This window comes from Streptopelia decaocto (assembly GCF_964273445.1).
Source record: "Streptopelia decaocto genome assembly, chromosome: 6".
NCBI lineage: Eukaryota > Metazoa > Chordata > Aves > Columbiformes > Columbidae > Streptopelia > Streptopelia decaocto.
Window position 1 is genome coordinate 10041567 of NC_138660.1, and position 27470 is coordinate 10069036.

Consider the following 27470-nt stretch of genomic DNA (forward strand, 5'->3'; position numbering starts at 1 on the left):
TGCTCACAGAAGCAGAGAGCACCTTCTGCATGATTGAGGGCAAGAACTTTGCAATGCACTACCTTTATCTGTCATATTTTGGTCTATAGCAGTAAATTTCATATGCTACTACTGACTACTCCCTGGAAATATGGTAAAGATGTGGCCTTTTATACAAAGATAAGGTGAACAGAAATGATATCCAGAGAAAATATGGCAATAGAAAAGAACAGGCTCAGACAAGAATGAACAGCTCACAGCCAAATCCAAAAGCATTAGAAGATTTCAGGCTGTGTTGGTAGAGTACAAATCCATCTTGGATCAAATTATTCACCCATTTACTGTGGTCCCTTGCTTGGCCTGGCAATTAGTTCAACTGTGGAATGCTACTTACGAGTACATTCACAATCCCTACATATTCTCTACAGCACAAATGGACTTTAGAAAGGAAGAAATGGAACAGGCTACCCTACGGAAACAAAATAGCAATTACTTTCATATAGGTGTTATGGTTGTGTCTGAATGTAAAACGCAAGTAAAAAATTCTCATCTCCTACTTTGCATTCTGGGCAATGTCAGGCAAGTCACTTGACCTCTTTTGCCCCTGTTTCATCACCTTTAAAACAAGGATCATGCCACTGCCTTTATGGGACTCACTGCCTCCTATTCCTTGGATCTGATAGGATCAAGAATTTTCCTGTTATGTGTAACATACAAATAGAGCTTGGTAATTGTATGCACTCTTGTAAGACAACGCTCTCTCGTTAGGCCATCTTAACAAGGAAGAAACTATCTGCCAAGCAAAAAGTTATGTTAGCAAAACTCCCTTAGGCAAAATAATATCCACAAATAGGGAAAAAACAAATCTGATCTTTAGCATTCTAGAGTAACTCACCTGAGCAGCCTGAAGGTAGAAATTAGTGTCACTGAATAGGCTTGATCTGCAGAAAGAGATTTTTCCATTCTGTTTAAGAAACAAAGAGAAGGAAAATGCTGTTTTGAGAATTATGATTTGAAATGCCTAAGTCAGAAAAATTATGAAAAGAAAATTTTACCCTCTTTTTTTTTTTTTTCTACAGTTCTGATTCATCATTGTGTGACACAATTTTTACAACAACTTACAGTAAAATATTGCAATTACTATAATCCTGTAGGGATGTAAGCTACTTTGTACATGCGTAAATAAAACTCCTTTATGCTAAGCAGTAAGTCTCAGTCCCTTCCTTAAAACTGTTTAAAGTAATTTTGGTTACAATCGGCAACCCCTCAGAGTGTAATTATTCTATGAGTGGTCATTTTGCAGTCAAGACTCCCTGTCAGTTTTTAAACAGAAAGGTCTTAAGGGAAAAGAACATGTTTTCTTTCAGTGTTTTAGAAAAGTACTGTAACCTCGACCTACACAACTTCTGCAGGCAAAAGTGCAGTTTGGTTTCTCCGAGTAAGTCCTTGGCTTTACTCCCAAATTCCTCAGAAGGCTGCTAATCGTAGCATTCAAAAAAGGGTGTTTTTTAACAAGTTTTGTGCTTGAGTCTGTAGGATTTGCTCATCTAAAGCACAGCGCTGCTTTTTCTTTTGCATTTGCCTGCTTCCAGTCACTGTAAGCAGGTCCTTAGTTACCTTTCAGCTGACAAGCATCAATGATAATAACAATACATTTTTATTTTTAGAACACTCAAATCTAAAGGCAAGTTACCTCTGCACACGTATGCATGCGCACACAAATGTAAGTAATATCTGAACATTTCCAAAGGGCAACAAGTCCTTTTGGAATAGTAATGAATAGAGAAATCATCTTGTGCCCTGCATGAGATAGGTGCATTTCAAGATTTTCCTGTATAGCTTCCATGAAAATTGGCCCCTAAGCAAGGGTGTGAGTCATTGATGAATACAGCTCTAAGGCTTCACGCTGTGCAGCAAGAGCTGTAAAAGGCATTAGAGGAACACAGGGGAGGAGGAGGAGAGAGAGAGGGGGTTAGGAGGTTATTAAATAAAACCTAGTAATGGTTTTACATGAACATTTTCTGAACAGTGTTTTGAAAACGTACATCCTAACCCACTGGGCACCATTCAGACTGCTGGCTGCAATGCCCTCTGTTGGCTGATGCTCAAAGGGGCCGTACGGACCCTTCGCCACTGACATAAAATCAGCTTTTGTCTATGCTTAAAGGGATTTGTTGTCACAGCTGCCCTAGCAGTCTCTCAGTGAAAACTCAGGTTGTACAAGTAAAATAAATGACCCTATGTTGGTAAGGCCTCTAGTAATTTTTCAAAAGAATATTGCAGCAAAAGGAGGGGTTTTTTTCTGCTCTGCACCCATATCTACCACACCAAAGCCCCTGCCCACAGCACTGTACCAGCAAAAGTCACAGCCTTCACCAGCGCGACTACGCAAAAAGCATAGAACAGGCCAAAGAGAATCTATTGGTGAGAAATTTAAACCTCCTCAAACTTCAGAAGTATTTGATTTTGGCTTCTATTTGTCTTTTTTTTTCTAAGATCAATATATTAAAATTGGTGTCAATTTATATGATTCACTGGTTAGCGATAAGTAACTGATAACACATCAGACCTGGATTATGAGCAATTTTCCTTTTTATGCAACTGTGTTTCTCCTAAGTCAGAAGATCCATGTTTCAATAAACCCAACAGATTTTTAGTCAGTACCTAAATTATGATGCCAGATTCTCCATCCTTCAAATTTCCTGCATGTTCTGATCCACACTCACTTGCACAGTCCACTCAGTATTTCTTCCCATTTTTGCTCCTTCCATTGCATTAGTCTTAGTGCACCCATTTGAAAGAAAAGATATAATGTGTCCCACTACATCCCGTTAAAAAACACCCTGTGACTTACAGAGGAAAAGGTTCACATGTGAAATTTATAATAAGTGGTGATTAAATGACAATAACTGTCTGCACTGGTTTAGTTGTAAATAATCCAATAGTCCTTTAGATGAATCTTTTTTCAGGAGATGGCTTATATGTAAAGCCAAGAAAAAATATTTTCCTGTGTTTTAGATAACAAAAGTATCGTTTGCTAGAAAGCAAATCATAATTGAAATCTTTGTTTTCACACAGACACCCATTTCAGGAGCTTTGGTATAAACAAATAAACAAAAATTATTTTTTAACAGGCACAAGAGGAGCTATAGGTCTTTTTAAAGGCCAGAAACAGTTGCTTTACATTTATGGAATTTGAACAAATGGGCACAGTGGTCTACATAATTGAAAATTCAATCCAAAAGGAATGTTAACGGGAAAATAGTTTGTCACGTTACAATTACTTTTGTTTCTCTAACAGCTTTAAAAATAACACACACAATTTCGAAAAAAAAAAAAAAAACAACCCTTCTGTGTGTATATATATTTAAGAATAGGAATTATATTTCCCCTTTTAACTGGGGAGTCAATAACTATTGTTAAAAAAGAAAACAACAAAAAAATCCCCCTGAAATGCACAGACGCGCAGCGCCATCTGCTGGACCAGAGTGTCTGACAGACACAGACACATACTGAATATGTTACCACGGGCAGAAAAAGGGAAAAGCCACACAAACAAAAGTATATCATGGAGATTTGTTTAGTCAGGATCAGGCAAGAGAAATCAAGGGGTGTGGAATTTCCATGAAAATTGTGAAATAATACTCTCTACTCATATAACACTTTATACTTTTCAGGCACTATGTATAAATACTGTACTCACAAAAACATACGAACAAAACACTTATAATTACAAAAATTCAAAAGTTTGGTATGTGTTTTAAATAACTGCATCAAGAATGATTTAATTTGGTTTCTTGCATGTATGCATCATGGTAAATTATTATAAATTACCATTGTTTCACTGGATGCCTGTCTTGCTTAGTGAATAGGACTGACTGTTTACCTAATAACAGACAGCTACCCAATAATTTCCTTTCTTCTTTGTGGGCACTGTGTGGTCTTATGTGTTATTTAACACACAAGCCCTGCTTGAATAACACAAGACATTCAGGTGCTCATCACTGTAATGCCACATTGCATTACAGATGTTAATTTAAAGTCCCTGCAAAGTAAGTTGCATTTATTTTTCCCATACAGTGAGTGAAAGGAGGTTCTCATGTTGGGCTGGAAATGAAGGGGCCCCTAATTTGTACACAGTGATGTGCCATTGTACTCTCTGCTGTCTTTTCTAGTAGCTTGTAGTGTCTTTGGAATTCAACCTTTCCCTTCAGCAGGTCACCACGCCGCACTCCGCAATACCTCCCCTCCGGCGGGTCAAAAGCCGGTACTTAGCAAGCAGCCCTCCCACCTGACACCTTCCCAACAGCTGGAGCTCCCGCCTTGTTATCGCACCGATACATCACTTCTGCACTGATCCCTTTTGTGCATATCCCCATTCCTGAGACAGCGCTGAGAGCTGCTGGTCCTAAGAATTCAGCTGAAAAGCCAGCTGTCTGCACATGTCAATCTTCTACGAGTCTCCTCCACATATACTGGAATCAAGAATACATGTGTCTTAAGAGGCCCGATTTTTCTGTCTATAGAAAATTCCCTTCTTCTTAATGGCCATATATCTCAGCTATCTTTTATCCTCCTGCAGATGACCATCTTTGTCTTGTCCACGCTGGTAATGTAGGTCAAATCATCCCACAGTCCTCTGGAAGACACAAACCGTACTGTGCACATCATTCTCATGATCAGACAGACAGCATCAGTGAGGTGCAGGCTGTAAAAGTGCGTAGCAAGGAGATCAAAACAGAGGACTGTGGCCATCACAACTTCAGACACCCCAGAGGGCAAACAGGAAGGTGACAGGAGGCTTCTTGCTGCCAAGCCACTACATTTCCCCATTAAGCTTGCTTAAAAAATATTATGGAGCACATCTTATAACCATCCATAGGTCACCATGCCAGGTAAGACAATAGAGGCACAAAATATTTTCCTCATGACCTCTGGATTTGTTTCACAGGTAGCTTGAGGCACTGACCCCTGTACCATTCCTCTATTTTTAAGAAACTCCTCACATTGAAAGAAAAAAAAGAACAACACTTCTAAGAACAACTCAGGACTTTTCTCAGAGGAATGATCAGTGAAGTGACCAACAATCAAAACCCAACAATAACCTGCACAATACTGCAAGTTGCCGTTTTGGGGCATCTTAATCAAGGAAAACTTTCACTGTTTTTCAACAATTGTTCCCTCTCTGAAAATATTATTCCATAACATATGCAGATATCTAGCAAGAATAACATCGGCTATGGTCAGTGTTGCTCCTGTGCCATAGGCCCATGTTTTGTAACAAACCTCCCTGCAAACTCCTCTCTCCTCCAAACCACCTCCCAGCCATTTCTCAATGCTTATGGCTGTTTTGCTCATCCACTTTTTAATCATGCTTTGATTGATTCCTTCTATGTATTTTCAGATGTTTTGGCCAGACAATATTGCAAATAGTCACCAACAGAGGGTTTCTGCAGCAAGACTCTGCTCCCTACCAAGCCTTCCTCCAGCTACAAGTGAAAGAACTCAATAGCACAGGATGATTTGCAACACAGAAGTACAGATAAGTTCAAAAAGGTAGCAGCCAAGTTTACAAAGGATATGGCATTAGTGCCTATGGTCACCTGGATTCAATCTCTGGCTGAGGAAACACACCTGATGGTCACTAGGAAATAACCCGCCCGGATGCCTTCCTGTGTAACCTCATCCAGGCGCTCCTGCTCCAGCGGGGGGATTGGACTAAATCATCTTTCGAGGTCCCTTCCAATCCCTGACATTCTGTGATAGCACCAGAGGCCTCTTTAGAACCAGGACACAGACTATGTACCGCCCTAGAATGTGCTGTGAGGGGCCAGCAGCCGCAGCTGAGCTGCCCTGCGTTTGACTCAGCTGTGACACGGGCTGGTGCTCCGGCCGGGAGCAGCTGAGCCTGGGGGGCTCTGAGGTGCTGCCAGCGGCCTGTCGGCCCGAGGCACGGAGTCTGACAAGGTGACAAGTGACCGCAGCCGAGGCCATCGCCTCCAGACAGCCCCGCTGACCACAGCCCCACTCGGGAGCTGATGTAGGCACTGACACCAGAAATTCCCGAATCCACCGCAAACCACGGGGCAGAGCCGCCAACGGCCCGGGCGGGGCGGGGCGGGGCGGGGCGGGGCGGGAGGCGGGTCCCCGGAGCTGCCCGGGACTCGCCGTTGCCAAGGGCCCGGGGACGCCAGGCCGGGCCGGGCCCTGCGCGCTTCCCCAGCGGGCATGGACAGCGTCGGCAGCCGCTCCAGCGCCTCAGTGCTGGCCGAGCTCCACTGGGACGATGGCTACGCCATCCCCGTGGCCAACGCGGAGAACAAGGCGCTGGAGGACGAAGTGAGCGCGGGGCTTCGGCCGGGGGGGGAGAGGGACGCACCGCCCGCCAGCGGCCCGGAGGGCTCCCCAGTAGGGCCGCCGGAGCGCGGAGCCATCGGCCTGGCTCTGGGGGCCGCCGGCGCCCTGCCCCTCCCCGCCTTCCCCGCCGGGAAAACCCCCGAGTTCCGCCGAGCTGCCCGGGGAAACTGGGAGCGCGGTCCCGGCCGTAAGGCGAGGGCAGCGGTACCCGGGGGTCCCGGCCAGGCGGGGGCAGCGACAGCCCGAACGTGCCCCCGTTTGGCCTCAGGTGTAGCGCCTGGGCAGGTCTGGTTGTCCCGATAATAAACAGCAGGACTTAATGGCAAAAGAGTTTTTGTCACCACCTTTTCTTCCCAAATCTCTTGTTTCACTAATTTGGAGGAATGCAGTGCATACTTGTTACTTTTTTTTTGTATTAGTAATTGCAATGGCTATATTTTTAAGTAGTTGCAAGTAATAAGCACTCAACTAAAACCAGATAATTGACAAGTGTAACTCTTAAATAGCTGCAGAAGATGCAAAAAGAAAAACTGAACCTGCAAAATGAGCTGACTGACTTAGAAGAGCGAATAAAAGCAATGACATCTCATCTGAGAAACGTGAGAGAAGAGCTGAGCTTCACTGCGGTAAATCACTACCTCTAGCACATCCATTTTATCAGACAGACTTGTAATCTGAGTATCTTTCTGTGGCTGGTGACCCTATATATTTTGCCAGATTTCTTGGAGATTTGTCAGGACCTTCACAAGAAACAAAAGTTAAACTATATCTCAGTGACATTATGTGATCATCATTAAAAAGACTTTTCAAGATCAAATGATTGTACCTAGAAGACAGCCAAGAAAGATGCATTTTCGAATCCTTGGTTAAGGGAGACTTTCATAGAGGATAAGAAAAAAATGTTCAATTAAAATAAAACATCAGTGTAAGGGGAAAAACAAATTTAGAACCTTTATAATGGCCAAGAGTTAATTGTGAAATGCTAGTGAAGAGTTATTCTGTGGACATTAAAAATGAAGTGAGATGGTTAAGGTGCAAGTCTTCACTTACACTCTCTGTTAATTGGTCAAAATGGGTGGTTTAAATTTCTAAAGAGTTCCGAGTCAAAGCTGCACACCCTTCAGGTAAAATATCCTAGGTGAAAAAATCTTAAGAAACTTCCCTGCAGCTCAAGTTTTAATTTGCACATAAAGAAGAAGCACATACTAGTCTCTACTCAAGAGAAGCTTCTAGTAAGTAATAGATTTGTTATTATACAAGGAAGAAAACGCCTGTTAAATTGCATTTGTCAGACAGATTAGACAATATAGAGATACTACTGTAGGCCAGCCTGGTCTCTGTCTCTGCACACGACAATAAAATGATTTCTTTTGCTGTGCCTCCTCAATCTGACATAAAGCTGCTGGTGATCAAGACACTAAGATTTTGATTTTGAAAGATGAAGATTCAGAATCTTGGGTGAAATATCTTTGAAGTGAGTTTTTAGGGCTATAAATGGTTGATCTGTGGATATTTGATACAATGGGGGTGTATGTGTATATATATAAGAATACATACATTTGTGATACTAAAATCCATACAAGAGTTGCTCTGAAAATTCCTATATTTGCATGACAAAATCATACCATCTCTGACTTGGGATTTGGCTGTATGTAGAAAAAGTTGCTTTTTTAAATCCATATATGCCTCTTGATTATTGTAAAATGCTGAAGTGTGTTATTCTCTAGTCTCTTTACAGAGCCAAAGAGAATGAAATTGAAACTGAACGACACTTTAAAGCCCTTGCTGAAAGAGAACAAGGACGTCTCAAAAGTGAGATCAAACGACTGGAAGATGAGATTGTTTCCTTAAGAGAAAAGAAAAACAGCAAAGAAGTAAGGTTTAAAATTTTTGTAGAACACCCGTATTGAAGTGACTTGTCCTCACTTGCACTTACAGAAATAATAGTGTAAGTCAAGAATAACTAATTATAACTAAATCTTTTAAAGTATAATAAATGATCTGGATGTGCTTTTCCCTGTGTAGACAAGTAGAGGGACACTGAGCGTCTCCTTGCATAGATTGGTCAAGGCTTAGCAAATATTAAGTAGATATTAAAAGATTGCAGTTCTTAATGCCAGATACACAGTCGCACATCCATATCACCGTCTTGTTAATCCTCACAGGTATTTTCTTTATGTTCTTAAAACTAAATTGTTGGTGGCAAATGTTCTTCCCCACATAAATAAATTGGGTGCATGATTTCAAGGTCAAAAATTTGCTTTACATTAAAAAGTAGTCTAATGCTATCTAATTACAGGTGTTTTTCTGTTTTATGGGACTGTATCTTTTTCTTTCTACCAATAATTTAAATTATGTGTGTTCGGTTTTTTATTTGCTCTTTTTGTTCTCATCAAGTCTGTTTGTAATCTCCAGTCCCTCAGAATGGGTAGCATGATGGAGGTATCCTTGCTATTCAGCTGGATCCAGATTCTCTCATATTTGTGTCAGAAATCTCTTCACAGTCATGAGGGGCCACTGGTAAATTGATATGCAGGATAAGGATCCAAGAACTGGACTTCACCCTCTGATGCCTCAGATGAGTTTATTATCTAGAATAAAGATCCCACATATAGGTATATCTCACCAGAGGCTGACTTTTCTGTTTAAAATAATTTGTGTTTTAAGTTTGTGGTAATTTACTGTCTCGTCTCTTCTTTAAGACCAGGAAATGTATTAGCATTCCTCAAGTATAATACACAACTAACAACAAAGAAAGCTAACAGTTCTGTTGACAACAAGATGTATGTAAACCTTTTACAGTACTTAAACTGGTTGTTTCAATTACTATTCAAATAAAATAGTAGATATTTAACTTAAGCCTTTAATTATCTCTTATTTTATTAGAATACTATAGATAAAACCACGAAGAAGTTGGAAAACTTAAAACAACAGATGAACTGTGATGAGGAAGTTCTGGAGAGCTGGATAAAGGAAACTAATCGTAAAGATAATGATTCTCTCACAATCCAGAAGTATGCACAACAAGATGAAGGGAAACTAGGAGTAAGTAGAAATGACAGCAATTTTCAGAATCAGAACCATTTTAGCATTTGAAGACAGAGAACAGGTTTTACAAAAGGTGAAAGCCATAATTGAAGACATTAATTTGTTTGTTCATTTGGGTAAAACTCAAGTTTGAGTTTTTCTAAGAAAGTGCACAAATGGATAATAAAGTCTAGAAAACAGTATCACTGAATTAAGAGAGGAGCTTGTTCAAAAATGCATGCCAAATATGGATAAATAGTGTAGATTTTCCCATTAGAACTGAATTTGTTAATACTCAGAACAAAGTATATCTATTTCAGTAAAGCTGCCTGGAATAATGAAAGAAGGTCTAAATAGACCCTCCAGTCATGAGTTCAGACTTCATAAGGGTTAGTTCTCAAGTATATTAATTCAGAGATAAGTATCCCGGGTTAATATTCTTTTGAGACTTTAAATACAGGGAGGAGAAAATTTATTTCTACTCATTAAATGCTTAACCCCAAAAGTTTAGCTTACACAAACAGTCTTACTGATACCATTTACATCGGCAAGTGACACAGCATAGTTGGCAGAGTGAAGTGAAATAGCTGATGCTGAGGACACCACATACAAGTTTATATGTGATGAAGGGTTACTTTGACGTAGCTCCAGTCTGGTCCCAGAGGCTGACGAGATTGGGCTCTTGTAGAGCCAAAAACTGGAAAAGCTAGATTATTATTTTTTTTTCTAAAACACAATAAAATTGATGCCTCAGTAATTTCACCTCTAATTAGAACAGAGCTTTAAGAATTTATAAGACATCACATATTTGTATTCAAATACATCATATTTTTTATCCTTTCATTTTAGGCATTAACCCTTCAAGTAGAAAAGTTGACCATGCAAGCAAATCAAAAGCGCAGAGCTCTTGATAATGAGCTTACAGAAACCATAACGGCTCAGGTTTGTGCTTCAGGTTCTTGAAGAGATCTTGTTACATATGAAATTTTTAAAATCAGAAATCATGGGAGCGCTTTCTTTTAAACAGATAGAGCTTGACAGGACAGCTGAAGATTTTCGCAGAGCTCATCAGGAAAGGCAAGAAGTCATCAAGCAGTGGGAGAACGCGATACAGCAGATGCAGAAAAGAGATGAACAGATTGATCATTGTGCTTTGGTAAAACCGCTGTAACTGATCCATGCCAGGATATCAGCCTATTTTGTATCAGTGATATTGATAGGAATTTTGCCAGTCAAACACAGAATTACTTGGTGTTTTAGATGTTCAGTGTTTTCTTTGTGTCTACCTCTGAATTTTATTAAGGTGTTTAGAAGTTCAGATATTACTGAAATACATTCAGAATTTATTTTGAAAGCAGTATCTCACAGTGTAAGTAATGCTGCTCTGCTTGATACTATACAACATTTAATTTTCAATCTCAAGGTCATTGGAAAATGCAAAGCATGCCAGTTTCAGTATTTTCTGTGATCCTAGAAGCAACAAGATGAAGTGTTATTTCTGAGAGAGTAAGGATATTCAATTGCAAGGAGGGGATTCCATGTCTGAAATGCAATATAAAAAAGAAAACCGAACAATTATTATTGAAGGAATTAGCATTGCTAACATTAAAAAAATGTACTAATAGAAAATGGCAAGCCAGAAGAAATACTACCAAACAGAAAATGTAGTGGTCTAATTTAGCTGAAATAGTTTGGATTTCGTAGTATTTCAGGTCAGAAGACTCCTGCAAAGAACAAACAAAAAACTCAACCCAACAACAACAACAAAAAAACCCAGCTCTGGCCAACCTTGTATATATTAGTAGTCTATAGAACAGACCTACTGATGGTTTCGTAAACATTTTTTTTTCACTGAATAGCTGTAAATCTGTCAGCTACTGTTGGTCATTTTCCTCTTGCATTTTCTCCACTTCAAATCTTTCTGAAGTTTTCTTTGCATAGACTTTTTCTTTTTTACTATTCCATCAATCAAAAATTATTTTTATTTCATACAAGTTTACAGTGTCTTTTTTTTTTTTTTTAATTATTGGAATACTTTGGAGGTTTCCAATCCAAAACAATTATATTTGGTGTTGTGACTGGTGGAAGGAAGTCATTTAAAAATGATGTGCTAACTGGGCTGTTGCATGCAAAGAATAGTCTTAACAGCAATCTATCTACTGGCTGTACCTTTTATTAATCTAACACATCTTAAGCAATGCAAGCAAATCTAAAATGTTTTTACCCTGATAGCTAATAGCAGAGATAAAACAGGAGATCAGAGAGAAAGAAACTGTGCTGAAAGAGAAGACTTCCTTTTTGGCAAATGAAACTCTTAATAATATGGAATATGAAAAGAAAATTTCTTCGGCTGAACGGGAAGCTGCCGGTCTCCGAAATGAATACCAAACTCAGGAGACTTACAGAGTTCGGCTGCAGGATGAGGTAAGCATGAACAAACTGTTCAGAAAAACAGACTGGAACTAGAACTTTTAGCTCTAACTTTTGACTACAAGGAGGAAATACAGGAATCACATTTGTTTTTCTGTGTTTTTATACTAGGCTTTTAATAATTCAACAAAATGTCTGCTCTTCTCAGTCTATTTGTGATTATCGGGATCTGAACCCTCAACTTAATCCTTTCATGGGTAGTGGTAAAGAGATCAGCTTGTGTTCTCTGTGTTGGTATAAAACTGATGAATTTTCTCTGAATCACTATTAGATGCTTCACAAGGAGGCGTGTCTTGCCTTTAGGGTACACAGGCTGCAGTGATGAGAGAAACCTCTTCTAGATTCTAAACAGTTCCTATCCTGTGCTGTCAGAAGTGTGTGTTGATGGCCCTTGTGATCAGGCTGAAATTATTTAAAACCAACAAACAAGCAAACAAAAAAAACGCTCTCACATGGCTTTCTAATCCAGAGGCAGTAGGACAGGGCTACTCTCAATGAGCCATACTTGATGCTGTCCATACTTAACTCTGTTACCTATGTTTAATCTGTACTTAAAACTAGGAATGAGCAGCACTGCTTAATTACTTAAATGCCTGTAAAAGTACTTCTATAAGAGGTAATTCAAGTCTTGTGGCCCTGTTGAGAAGGGATACACTTGCATTACATAAGTTTTCTCTTAACAAGAAAACGGTAACTCTGGGCTACTCAGCCATCTCGGGGATTAAAAACCCTGCATCTGCTTTTGCCTTAACTTCAGATAGCTTTGCTGTGGCAGGTGGTTCACAAACTGATATAGTAATTAAACTGCAGGTAGCTCATGCAAGGTGTAGGCTATTAGATTACCCTATAATTCATGCAAATTTGATGGTTCCCAGAATTGGTAGGGTTTAGTCTCTTAAACGGTGAGATTCTTATTTGATGTTTTTCCCAATTAATACTACGTAATGTGATAATGAGGACAGTCTCCCATTATTAGGTGTTAGAACATCTGTGGCATGTAAGTGAGAAACAAGGAAAGAAACAGACTTACTGTTCAGCTGACAGCTTGTGACCTTCCAGTTTCTCATCCTGGTACAGAGAGAGACCTGCTCTATGTACAGCCTTGATCAGGTTTCTTCATCTGTGAAAGTGAAGACAATTACACTGTTAAGTGATTCTGTAAAGATTAATGAGCTAGTGATTGTAAAATATTCCTATCCTGTTTAATGAGTGTATGCTGTCATGGTTTTTTTACTAAATTAAATGTCTGTGTATTTTTGTCACAGTGTTCCCTTAATCAAAATAGTTTTACGTACCCAACAAAGTTTGAACTAGAGGTATTTAGTTGATATGTAAGGCTATCTATGTTCACAAAGAACCTCACTCAAGTGAGCAGTGCTCTATAAAACTATGGTTCCACTTACACAGATGCTGTTGGAGAAGAATTGCAGCCCACAGCACCTTAATGATTCCTTGTGAATTCTTAATTATTCAGTATTTTGTCTATTCAGATTAAGTAAAATAGTCTATTGAGTTTACTAGCTGTGGTGATTTACAGCACTTCAAAATTTGCAGCACTTCTCATTTGGAAAAGAGTGTTAGAAAGAAACGGAATACTTTGCAATAAATAGGTCCCTTAATATTTTAACTGTCCTAACACGTACCCAAGTAAATAAGAGCTTGGTTGCTCCATTTTGTAATTTATTAGCTGGATACTTTGAAATGCACTGTGGACAAAACTGCGTCTGATCTGGAGTCTTTGAGAACACAAGTAACCAATCTGAAGAAAGAAATTCAGAAAAAACAAGACAGGTAAGAAACAGACTTTTAAAACATAATTTGTATGGATTAGTAATATAATCAAATCTTTGAGCTAGCGAAGAACCTTAAATAACATTGATGATTAAAGCCTCCAGCCTTCTGATTATTTCATGTTCTGCATAGTTTCTGGCACTGGGCAATTTAGGAAATACTCCTGGTAATCCTTCTTTTTAAAGGGTGTGAAAAAAATCAGGGCCTTGTTTATCATAGGTTAAAGTTTAGCCTGATAAACTTTGGCAGTGTTTTATATGCAACATACATTTAACTTGTTAAATCATGTAATTTTGTTTAGAGCAAGCTTTCTTAAAGAAAGAAATGCAAGTCTTTCCGACAAGCTGGAACTTTTGACTGAGAAGACACTCAGTTCAGAAGAAAAAGCTTTGAGGATGGAAGAAGTGCTAAAGGAAGAGGAAAAAATTGTCAAGGTAAAATGTTTTTCATGGTTTCTGCAAGTGAAAATTAATTTAATTTGCAAGCCCTATCTAGAACAAACACTGTTGGATTAAAATGGAATCTAAGTGTTAATATGACATGTAGCTATTTCATCAAATGATGAAGTAAAGTGCATGTAGACACATCAGCACCTGTGTTGGGAAAACTGGAGGAAAATAAGTGGTACTAGTAATTCAGAACACGGTGTCCACACATACTAACATAGGAACTGAGAGGATGGAGTGTTATTTTTCAAACCTTTTAACTCCACAGGAGTTAACTGTAGTTTTAAATATACATATAGAATCTAGAGAGGGGATGTCTTTCCTTTATAGAGTTTCTTAAGTTACAGGCCTTACTTACTGTTTTGTTTTTTCAGATAATTTGAAAACAAGTTAGAATGAGATAACATTTCATTGAAATGAAAATCTCATTTGCTCCCCTTAAGACTGTTAGTGGGGCAGCTAAACAATTAGCAGGGTTTCTCTACTTGTGTCTCTGGCGGATAACCTAAGATGACATTGAGCTCGGCAGCTCCACAGCTTCAGGGTGATATTTTAACTAGGATGAACTGTTCTTGAACAATGTCTGTGACGTATTAATCAGAAATGTGCTTCCCATCACCATTAGACACACATAGCTATTTGCTGCATCTGTTAATTTACCGTGAAGAGATGTTTGCAGGAACAATGTGGATGAAATGTCACCATTTTGCACTTTAGTTCTGTGATAGTTCTTCCTCTTCAATTTGTGGCAAAACACTGTTGCATGGTGAAGCTTACTGAATATTTTATCTCTATTAACAACCTCAATTAAAGGGAGAGAAACAATTTCCATTAAGTAAATGAATTTAGATATGCAAGAATGACTACGCAATGAAGGTCTGATTGTGATCCAGTTTTAGGAGATGAATTCATTATTGTCATTAGTTTCAGAGATACAGCTTAGTATTGGGCACCTGCATAAAAAGAATTTACTTCTGAAATTAAATTCCTTTGTTCAGGCATGATCCAAAGCCCACTGACATCACTGTAAAATTTCGTATTAAACTCACAGCAAGTTTAACTACAAATCACAATTGCACTTACAGCAAGTTTAACTACAAAAAAATTCACTTTGGTAGACTGTAATTACAAACTCTTAGAGAAGGAGTTATCTTTTGCTGTTATTAAACCCAGTGAAATGGTTCACAAGCAAATTTCATAATGTGTACATATAAAATCAAGAAGAAACACATTTTTAATTAGAGAAGTGAATTCTAAGGTGGTTTTCTATATTAATTTAAATGTGCATCTTCAAACTCTGTACCAGACTTGAGCTAAATGTAAATGAGTCTCTCGGAACAGGCTTGTGATGCCACAGCACTCGTTTTGGAGCTGTACCTTACAGGAAAGCAGCACGCTGAATGGCCTGAGTATGGTAGGATCCAAGTTAAAAAACAAACAAACAAAAAAACCCACCACAAACAAACAAAAAACCCCACAAAACAAAACAAACCCACACCACCATAACAACAAAAACATCAACAACAACAACCCCCCACAACTTAAAGTCAAAGATTTTCTTGGCAACCATTTTGAGGACCTAAGAAATTCTGTGTTCACACTAATGGATATAGTATTGAAATTTTTAAATCATCCTATGTATGATTAATAAAGGCAAAGAATTCCTCAGAAATTACTTCTTATGTGATTAATCAGTTCTTACTACTGAACTGTTAACTTGTCACCAGGAAAAAGAAACAGAAGTGAAGCAGTTAAAAGAACTACTTTTCAAGAAGACTCAAGAGTTAAAGGCACAGAAGGACAAAGAGAAGTGTGTTCTAGCAGAAATTGAGGGAAGTCGAACATCACTTAAAAATCTTAAGAGTCGGCTGCACAGACTTGATGCAGAAGCATTAAAACAACAAGAACACATCTATAACCAGGTAAAATATTGACGCACTTTCATACTATGATTTTTGGGTCTAGTGAGAATAAATTGCTTGAGTTCTGTAATCTTTGTCAACACTTTGGAAATGCCATGCAGTATAATTTGAAGTCCGTGTTTATTTCTGTCTCTGGATGTATGGATAAAATTGAAATAACTGAAACTTGCTATAGTATTACCTACATTATGCACTTGTGTATTTCATTATTTTTTTTTGGATCTGCTGCTTTCCCCACTAATTTCTCAAATGAGTTCTTTACTTTGATCCCTCTGAACCACAAGACACCTCAGGGTAAATTTTTAAAGCAATACAAGAGGTACATGCCCAAATCCTGTTATTTACTAATTGGATTTTGTGCATATTTCCTATGCACCACTTTGAAATTTGCTCTTTTATATCAGCATCTACTGGTAACAGCAAGATGGCAACTCAACTGTGAGCCTCCCTACAGCAGACTGTGCTGAGGATGCTTTGTTACTCTTCTAGAAGATTATTCCTGAACTGTCACTGCACATCAGTTACCTAAGAATATTTTGCTAATGAGGTCTATAAGCCATAAATTATTATAAAACAATAGCTTAATTGGGTGACTGTCCTAAAGCTAACATTTAGATCCAAGTTTATATCAATGTTTTAGCTTTATAGGAAGGTTATAATTGCTTATCTCAGACTATTAATTCTCTTTACAATTATTTTAACAGGATTTTTATATTCAGCAAGTACAGAGACGGCTGTCACGGTTAGAAGGAGATGTTAATGCAGATGAGAGACAAGTTTTGGAAGCAAAAATTGCTGAGCTTAAGAAAACCTTAGAAGAAAAGAAAAACACATATGATGTTTTACAGGCGCAGCACAAGAAACTTGAGGTAACTTCCTTAGAACATCAGGTTGACTATGTAACATCTAGAAACCTCAGCTAACAAAGTAGATTGGGTCTTACTAATTAATAACTTGGTATTAGATTAAAAGATATCTGAACTTTGTGTAACAGGTGGAAAACTTCATACATTCCCTGTACCTTCCAGAAAAATAGGTCGTTACTGTACAACTGAAGCACCTTAGCAGAAAGAGAAGCATTGAAATGTCGGAAGGGCGAGTTTAGCTTTCACTTCAAGGTGTGACTGACTGCTTGTAAATGTCAGAATTAGTCATTAGCACCACGCAGAAATAGGAGACTGTTATTCTGTGATGCTGCTATTTGCTTTTATAGTTTTCATACAATTGTAAGTACAGTTGCATTTAAAATTGTATGAAGTAACATTACTGAATTGAAGATAAAGTATTTGAGTTAGTTGATGCCATCCTGTTATGTAATTCAGAAATACTATTTTTCTGTCTTTATTCCTGTGCGAGAATTTTCATTTACTTGCTTGTTGTCTGGTTTTCCACTATCTAGCGACCATCATTAATTCGCTAAAAATGCACTTGTAGATGCGAACCAGTCAGTTATTTTGTAGCCAACTCAAAATTTCTTTTTGTAAGTAATGTATTTGTTTATTAATCAGTTACATTTTAGCACGTTTTGAAACCTCTTTTCAAAGAGTAACCCTACGAAGACAGAAGTCAGATTTTTAATAAAACATCACAACTGGTTTCTCAAACTGATAGTTAAGAAAAAAATTGATAAATTTAGTGAGGGGAAGAAACTGCTTATGGAAGAGCCCCTTAACTGAAGCTGCATGCAGTAACAAGGTGTAGTGTTGGGCAACTGTTGCCCACACTTCAGTTTTGGGGAGATGCAAAATTTGAGCAGTGAGTATAATCAAACATTGAAACATGCCTCTGAGAATTTATTCATACTCTGGAGTATTATCAAAGACAGATGGTTTCATGAAGATGCACTACAAATATCAAAGTCATGGGCAGAAACACCAGTTTTTTTGGTTTTTTTTTTTTAATCCAGACCAAACTACATGATTATAGTAGAACTGACTTATTGGCTAAAATATCTATATTGTATAAATAACAATTGCTACACTCCAAATAAACCAAGCAATGACGTTAATATTGCAACAGCACTCTGCATGTGGACTGCAATGCTCTAGACACTTTGCAGAGCAGCACATAGACACATGAAGATGATGGTTGCTGGTTTCAGGACTTAAAAATGTCTAGTTTAAAATTAACTGGTAGCTTTTGGTGCAAACTACATTCGCTGAAATAAATGAAACATAACTTCATTTGGAAACAGAGCGATGTCCATTTCCTCAAGAGAGCAATGGATAAGACAGGAGAAGAAACAAGTGGTGTGATGGTGAAGATAAATGAACTAAATCTTTTCAATGAGAGATCAGATCAGGAGTTGAAAAAAGCGAAAGCCATTAAGCAGGTACAGTTTTGTTTTGCAGCTTTACCAACACTGAACACATTTGTTTCTTAAAACACATAAACTCATGACTTATTCTGCAGGCTGTTGTCTGCCTCCCTCTTGTGCTACATCATTATATCCATAATAACCCTCTTTGTAGTTTCTTGCCTTACGCCTTCATTCCCAAACTCTAAAGTCAGTTTTGTCACTATTGTCTTACTAGTCAACATGATGCTTCTCCTATATCTGCAGCATAAAGCTTATTTGGGTTATTAATTTAATTGTATATTACTTATACCATGATATCAACTTGGTCAGTGTGGGTTGTTTTTTTTTTTTTTCTGATAAATGATTGCCATTAAAATAGAAAATGTATTTACTGCTCAAGGACATCTTTACCTTGCACTGAATTTTTATTCTCAATCTGTGATGCCAGCTAAGAAGTTTGGCTCAGTTCTCTTATTACATTGTGGGACTTTTCTCAGCAGATGGTTTGGATCTACCTATATTTCAATTTAAGGTATTAGGAATAAAATGGAAGTCTTTCTCCCCATATTTTAGTAAACAGAAAAAACCCAGTTCCTAGTCCTCTAGTTACTGCACATATTTTTCCTGCAATAAGCTCTAGCCTTCCTAAAAGAAGCACTAAGGTAGCAGAACAATACAGGGTCTAAGTAACAGGAGGAAGTTTTGCTATTGACTTCACTGGGCCACTTGCTCTTCAGTGAAAATGCTCCCTAACCTGGAACTCTGCTTTGGGCATGAAATTCAGGGGAACAAAGCAGCAGCTGATGGCATTAAAGACCTCAGAGAAGAAATGGTACAGAGTTTGGAATCCATAACAGATTTATTTTTTTTTAGTGATTCCAAGTGTTTGCATGGTAATCAAATTCACCACTTACTGTTTTTCATGAGTTTTGGTATATATAAATTTGCTCATATAACAACAGGACTTTTAGACCTACAAAATCTATAACACATTCCAAGAGAGTTAAAATGGTTCCAGTGAGATATTAACTGCTTCAGAAAGTTCCTTGTAAGATCTACTTGATTTCTTTGAAACCACCTTTATAGTCTTACCACTGGTAATGCTGACTGAAAGCTCTAGGTGGAAAAGCCTCACAACCCCTATCTCGGTCTGAGTTTGTGGGAAACCACTCAGGAAAGAAAGTACCCCTGTTGCACTCACCATGTGAACTGTTAGCAAACGAGAAATTGAGAACATTTTTAAATGTGGAGCAAAATGAGTCTGACAGTTGTATATGTAAAAGGTAAAATAATGGATGCTTTATAAATAAACAAACAAAAACACCAACACAACAACAACTTATTAACTGCTGTAGATAACTCAATTATAAACAATGCTTTCTTATTTTGAGACCTTTTTGGCATTTATTAGGAGATGATGGTCGACGATAATCTCTTAAAACTAGAACTGAACCGTCTTCGAGATATTCTGTATAATAAGACAGAGAAGGTTCTGACACTGGAAAAACAAAAATTGGAGTTACAGAAAGCAATAGCAGAAAGAACTGAGGAAATTAAGATTCATAAGGCAATGCTGGATTCCCAGATAAGACTTGTGGATCAGGAACGGCAACGTATAAGGTAACTATTCTTATATAAATTTAACTCGTAACTTTTGCTGAGTATAGATTACATGGGGACTTACTGAAAAAAGTGAAGCATTTTATCCAGTTTCACCAATTAGAGAAATTGAGGATGAAATAAGTCTCTATATATTTACCGAGACACTTGAGGTTAGCAAGAAATCCCTCTCTGAAATGCAGCCTACATCTTTAACAGCTTGGTGACCAAGAGATATTACTGTTTATTCTGATGATTCTCTACAGTACTGAGAGGAAACTTCAGTTAAATACAACTTTTTAAAGTAAATGTCATGTGCATTCTCCAAAATAATCAGGAAGGATTAAATCAGTGTGCCTGGAGGTATGACAGAAAGTTGCTTTTAAAGAGGGTTTACTCCCAACTTGATAAAACTGTGATTTCTTTGACTCATACAGCATGTCTGTCTGGTTTGGGATTTCTTTTGTCTTTTTAACAAATGAACTCTCCATTGTGTGTCCTATATAACAAAATTAAACCTTGTGAATTATGTATATACACTATTATAAAGTAACCATGTATGAAATAACTTTTCCCTTCTGTAATATTTAGTGCTAAGTATCTGAGACAGTTTTAGCTCTGCAATCCCAGTATCTGTAGCCCGTCAAATCAATGCTTCAGCAGCTGAGCTGCGGAAAGCTGGCAGGCTTTTTATTCCCTCCTCTGCTAACCACACCCCACACAATAGGAAATTAGAGTGATTTAGTGTGACTAAAGCTTAACTGCTCACCGAGAGTGCAGACTGTGTGGCTTTTTTCCTTTGATAATTACACAGCTAATTGATACTTCCGTGTAATTTGATTTGGGGTTGTTGCCTACTGTTGCTTATGCTCATCTAGTAGTGGCAATATTAAGATAATATCAGCAGGAGGCAGCTTGTGCAGCTGTACAATTTAAATGCCAAACCTTTAAAATTTTGGGGGAAGGACTGTGGCACAGTCCTTCACGATGCAATGATCTGGAATATGAAAACAATTGTGTCTCAGTTTAGAACTGCAAGAGAAGTGTGGGTAACCACGAGAACAAGATGACTGTAGCTGGGACACCACAGAAAGAAGCAAAAAACAGCAGCAGCACAACTGCTGCCATAACCCCAGTAATTCAAACTGCTACAGCAAGAACTGCTGCAAAACACTACCAGACAAATACTTTCACAACCCATTTATTTTTTTTCTCAATAAATCAGTGCCGAATTTCAAGATCGCCTAAGTAAAATTGATAAACTGAGATGCAGATATGAACTTCTTACTGTTGTCATGATGCCATCCGACGGAGAAGAGAAAACCATTACCTACTATGTAATAAAGGTACTTTATTAACATAATTCATTCTAAGTTGAGTATTTAAGCTATAGATTTCCCTGGGCTCTATTCAAGTAAATAAGACAACCTCCTTACCTACTGCTTACTTTCCACCTAGTTGTTTTACACTATATGACGCTGTTGTTATTCAGATGATAAAGCAATTTCACATGAATCTCTGTGGTCAGTCCTAATGTCAGTGGAGCCTTAATTTTGAGCACTTTGAAAATTTTCACTCCAGTGCTCATTAATTTACAAAGACAAGAAGTCATGTGGTAATCTGTGACTGATTATCACATCCTCACATGATCTTAATTTTTTCTACCCTTTGGAGTTATTTTTTAGGTATTTATTTCACCCTATGGTGTTTAAACCTTGCAGAATGTCAACTTTCCCCTTTACTTACCATTCACCCATGTATACTTCAGCTTTTCATTGGAGAAAAAAAATAAATCAGCCTTTATCCATAACGTAATGCCCCGATTCTAGAATAAAAATCTATTATTTTTGAGGTCCACAAATTCTCTTTATTTCCTCTTAAAGCAAAATGCTTCTAGATGTGATCTTGGATCTGAAGTCCATCTTTTTCTCATTCTTAAGTGTCAAATTTCTGAATTATGGTATTTCTGCTACTATGAGATCTACCACAGCAGAAGAGTCCCAGTAAAACCCTTGTGCTCACGGTTGGTAGTTTATGCTCTGCAAGTAGGGAGATATTTTCACCACCTCAAATTTTCTGAGGGGCTATAGAAAATTCTTCACCAACTGCCTGTTTCTTACATCTCGCTGATCAGATGAATGAAGGCTTTGAGGTGAGTAACTCCCAGACACACTGGCTTACTTTTAACGCTCTCAGTGGTTTTATATAATGTACAGTCTCAAATCTTACTTGGCTTTTGTGGGTAAGGAAAACAAACAGACATGAAGCACGTGCTGCAGTTCCCATCAGCAGTGCAAAGCACGGAAACTGCTTTGTACGGTGTGGATGCTGCTGACCAGGACTTCGTGAGCTGAGATGGAGAGACAGACACCAATAATGAAATGCATGTGGATTAAATATCTCAAAAAGATTCTCGTGCTGTAAATAACTACTCCTTCCACTTACTTAGTAACTCAAATCTCAGTTCAAGCCTGACAACACAGATAAGCCCCATATCTACCTAGGATTTTAATCCGTAAATATTGCAGGTATTTTTTTCCTGTATAATTGTCCTAATATTTTCAGTATGCGTGCAATCTCCTAAAGTATCAGTTTTATTTCCAGGCTGCACAGGAAAAGGAAGCACTTAAACGTGAGGGTGATGATTTAGATGCAAAGATCTGCACAGCTGAAAAAGAAATTGTAGCTTTGGAAAACACTTTGTGTGTACTTAATAACTGCAACAGCAATTACCGAAACTCTTTCAAGGAAGTCACTGAGACAAGTATGTAAAATAGAAATTGCTATTTGCTGTGTGAGTTACAGATGATGGTATAACTTGGTTAGAGAGTGGGGAAATTCCATGGCACAAAAGAATGAATCACAGAGAGAGACTAAAACTGGTAGTAGCAGCAGGGTGTAATTCACATGCTACTGTGAACAGTTCAGCAGAATAAGCACACAAGAAAGTGCAGTAAGGCATAATTAACCGATGTTTATGTTCTCACATCTAATTTATGTGAAAATATACATATATACATTTTGTTAACGGTCATTTGGAAGATGGAAAGCATAAAGACAATTATTGAGGGGAGAAAAAAAGTCATTATGGGCAGAAAGAAGTGCCCCCTGAAGTACATAGGGGATAAAACTGCACAGAACAAACCCCACTACATTCTCTGTAGTGCTGTGTCACACACAGCTACTCACCCACAGCTACACCAGCATTATCTCTGATTTTCACAGGGAAGAGAGGAAAAAATAGCAAACTGTCATCTGGGAAAATGAAGAGGAAGATTAACCCTTAAACTGCGTTATTTTAGTGTAGTGTCAGTAGACTTTAAAATATGGACTATCCAACTACAAGTTTATGGATCCTGGAAATTCCTCAGAATTCTGGAAAATATCTTCATCTGTTGTTTCGGTTGCCACTCACACTTCATAAGGTTGCTCTCCTTCAGTGGAACTTTTTCGTTTTGCATATAAAAAGCATCACCATAACATAAACTTAATTATAGAAAATATTTAACTTTTGTGCCCTCTGCTGGCTCTGGCAACAGGAGCTCGTAAATCATTCTCATGAATCCAGTTACTTTTTCCCAGTGATTTGGAATTAGTAGTAGAGTACTTAAAAAAAACCCTTAAACCTTGAGGTCTCTGTAATACTGCCAAGACTAATATAGTAATACTCTGGGGTGCAGCTACTATAAAGTGCAACTTATTTTAAAGTGAAAATTCAGTTGTATATGCTGCTTGTCCAGCATTAATGCTGCCTCTTTGTTTGGGATCACAGGTGAGGAATATGAGGAAAAATTGAAACTAGAGGAAGAGAAAAGGGTTGTTGATGAAAAATACAGATACAAACGAAGACAGATCAAGGAACTTCAGGAAAATCTCCAGGTAAAATACAAGCAAAAGTTCTGGTTGAACAGAGAAGGCTGCAGCACATAGTTAAATCCATGCAAGCCATCTTATTGACAGAAGAGGAAATTTTTGTCTGTTCTTTGATATCCTGTGCTTTGTATGAATGGATACAACATTTTAGAAGGCTCTACCTCTCCTTTCGATAATTGAGTGCTTCTTTCAATTTCCTCGAATCACAATGAAACTTCTAGCTGTAAAAAAAAAAAAAAAGAAAATAAAAAGCCTGAAATTTCAAAATGCCAGATGCTCAGTGCCAGATGCTCTGTTCTGGCACCCAAGAAAGCAGCTGTATTTTTGTGCAGCATACACCGCTATATTGTATCATCCTGTCCAGTACTGCAGAGGTTAAAATCCACACATCTGGTGTCTCTGGCATCCACAGCACAGAATTTTTCTAGGAGAACATATTGTTTCATTAGCTTTCAGGGTGCTTCAGTTTAAACAGGATTAATTTAGCTCAAGCAAGCTAGCTGACTTTTAACTGAGCAGGATGAGCACTACATGCAGGTAAAGGACAGCTTGTGTTCAGGCTCCACATAAGGACTTACTCTGGGTTCCCTTTGTTATCAAAACGCCCACTTAGCCCTTAAGAAGGAACAACACTTAACTCCGATGTGTGACAATTGAGTTAAAATTTTCTTAGGTAGAAGAAATCAAAGGCACCTTGTTATATCCTTGTTGTATCTTACTCTAATCCCTAAGTCACTGGCTACAGGTCAACAAACACTCCTGTTGCTTATTCTGCCACCATAGGACATATACGTTACTTAATAAATAATATCTCTGAAATAAGAGACACATATCTTCATCAGGGAGTAAGTCGTAGGATATAATGAGGTGTTAAGGCCTTTTTATGTATTTATTTTTTAAAAATCTGAGCCACCTTTATGGAGCTGAAGGTATTAATTCCAGCCAAAAGTATCAATTTCTTCTCATGGGAAACAATGTTATTTTTCTCAGGAGAGCTTGCACTGGTGAGTTGGTACTGTGCCAAGTAGATGCTGCTCAGAGGCACATCTGGAAATACATAACTTCATTATTTTTTTAAAAGAAAGTAAATTAGGTGGTGGTCTCTTTATCCAGGTATTTATCCACTAAAGAGTTTGACAGGCAGGAAGTTTTGAGTTGTGTTACCATTAGTACTAATTGCTTGAGCTACATTTAGAAGCAAGCAGTAGCAATAACAGAACCTCCCACGAAGTAACACGAATAGTTAAAGAATATCAGAACTGCTTTATAAATTAAAATTGCTGTTCAAATGAATTTGCAGAGCATGGAAAAAAATTTTGATACACTCCTGAAGCAGGAAGCGTTCTTCCAGGAGCAAAAGAAGGAAAAACAAGCGCTTGTTTTGCAGCTGAACAAAGACATAGAAGAACAGAAGCCAAAGCTGGAAAGGGTTGTAAAACAGGTCTGTATATTCATTAAAGACAACTTGTAATCTTATAAGACGGTAGCATGGTTAAAACCACATAATTCAAACTTGGCAGGTTTATGAAAAAGTGCTGAACTTCCATTCTAGCAATGCTTTAAAAATATTTGTGTTAAAAAGTGTTCCAGACTATCCAGAGAAATTCAGTCCCTGAAGAAAACTCAAACAGAAACACAGGAAGAAAGAGACATCGATCTCCGTGAAATGAAAGTCTTCAACAAAACCATCAACAAATTGCTAGCTGATGTTCTAGAAGCAAATCCTGATTTAATTGCACCCTTTCAAATGTACTTTCACCAGGTAAGTTTTCCAGTTAACTGCCCCCAAAATCTTGATTGATGGCTCTAGTCTACTGATGAGTGTCTTTCAAGGGCAAGTCCTCAATTCAACAATAAACTATACTTAGGGTAAGACAGGAAAAGTGTTCATCTGCTTTCAACATCTCTTCAAATACAAAGGATTATAAACCCTCCTATATACCCCGTCCTATTATAACAACCATTACGCCAACATTTTTTTTCTTTCCAAATTCTCTAGTACAATTTAGAGCTTCCTAAAATTGCTTCTGCTGCTAGTAGTCGGAGTTCTCAATCATCATCCACACAAAGCTCAGTAGCTTCTACCAGGTAAGTGCTAGCACCGTTTTCTTGGCTTTATTTTTTTTTCAATTTATTTTAAAGCTTAAACCAGCAAAATTAGTCCCTAAATGACTTGAATCCTCACTTCTGAAGGTCTTCCAGTCTCACCTTCCTAAGCGCTCTGTGAAAACTTTCTCCTTATGCTGTCCCACCTTTAAGTTTACTAGATATTTTTTAGCATGCCATTCGGTTTACTTCAGCATCCATCACAATAAAATAAAAATAAAACTGTAATTACAGAATAATTACATTTAATTTTGCTAACTGTGCTCTAATTAAAGTGGTTTCACATCATGCTTGAGCTCCAGCCACGTTTTGCGCTTGGTAGTGTGAGCTCCCTTTCCTAATAGGAAAGACAGCCGTGTATGCTTTTACCGATTCCTTTTTCCCCTGTTCAACATATGCTCAACTAACAGTGTGTGTAACGCGTTGAACTGGTTACGATCTAACAACATTCTCAGAGGTTACTTCAGCAACTAGTGGGAATGTTTACAAGGGATCTTACCGAGAACACACGCTGCTGCCGGGTGGCTTTGTTGTAAGCCAGGGTGAGAACCTGTTTCATTTATGTACAGGGATTTCTGCGTACTGAGGAATAAACTTGTGTCTTTCAGATCCTCCGGAAGCACAAGTTCAGGCTCTAGTCAGACGTCATCACTCAAAGTCATAGACCTGAGCTTGCCTATCGACACTCCTGGAGTGGACGCTCCGTCCAGCAGAGATAGTACCTCTGATATTTGTAAACGCAAAAAAAGTCTTAAGTAATCTTTTGAAGGCCATTGTAAGGGCTTCATACTAGTTAGACTAATTAATTAAGAAGCCTTAACTTATTTATCAAGGTCTACTGGCAATCTTAGCATTAATTTCTCTCAGAAATGTATGTTTCAACTTTCTTCTAAAGCATGCAATGAATTATCTTGGAGAAATGTTAAGCATATGCTTTATATAATTAAATAAATTAACCTTTAAATTACTTTCTCATTTTGCTGTTGGAGAACTAAAAATTCGCAAAACCCTTCAGAAGCCATTAATTTACTTTTCTTACAATCATAGAATGAAAAAGAGAGTTATGTTAAAGCCATTAATTTTAGTGAACTGGTATCTCACTGCTGTCAGAATAGTTCTAGATTACATTGCAACAACTCAGACAAGAAAATGTATGTTTTGTTTCAAGATCAACCTTGACTATTAATCAAATAGTCATCTCAGATCAAATCTTAATTGAAAGATGACAGAATATAATTAAAGTCAGTAAAGCTGTACTTTTTCTATTCAAAATTACGCAATACCTTTTTTTACAACTGATTAGTATCTACAGAATTACATGGACAACTTACAGCTGACGTACAATTAGTGTTGTGTATGTGCCAGATATTAGATCCTTAGGTGTTTTGCCAACCATCTCTGGAGAACTCACTGGAAATAGAGCGTGACTTTTTCCACATGAATGCAACCGCTGCCTTCAAGCTACTTGTAAAGCAAATACCAAACAACAAAAACACAAACACCAAACAGTCCAGACCTCGACTTACCTACACAACAACCACTGTTTTAAAACTCTCATCTACTTCAGTTGGGTTTTTTACATTATTTAGAGAATGCATTTGATGCATTTAAAGAACATAATACACTTGCCTTCCCACAGGC

The 27470-nt window shown here is 37.9% G+C and overlaps 1 protein-coding gene across 1 annotated transcript; it reads left to right on the top strand.

Annotated features, from left to right (window-relative positions):
• Positions 1-6207: 6207 nt before the first annotated feature.
• CCDC39 (coiled-coil domain 39 molecular ruler complex subunit) lies at positions 6208-26588 on the top strand (the record flags this gene model as incomplete). The annotated part of the gene is given in 20 exon segments (XM_082056019.1): positions 6208-6318; positions 6843-6962; positions 8064-8210; positions 9223-9381; positions 10213-10308; positions 10397-10519; positions 11596-11787; positions 13481-13584; positions 13886-14018; positions 15758-15952; positions 16657-16821; positions 18147-18284; positions 19663-19871; positions 21076-21196; positions 22455-22614; positions 23623-23729; positions 25024-25164; positions 25306-25485; positions 25723-25811; positions 26438-26588. Coding segments are annotated over 20 exon segments (2841 nt in total).
• Between the last annotated feature and the right edge of the window lie 882 nt (positions 26589-27470).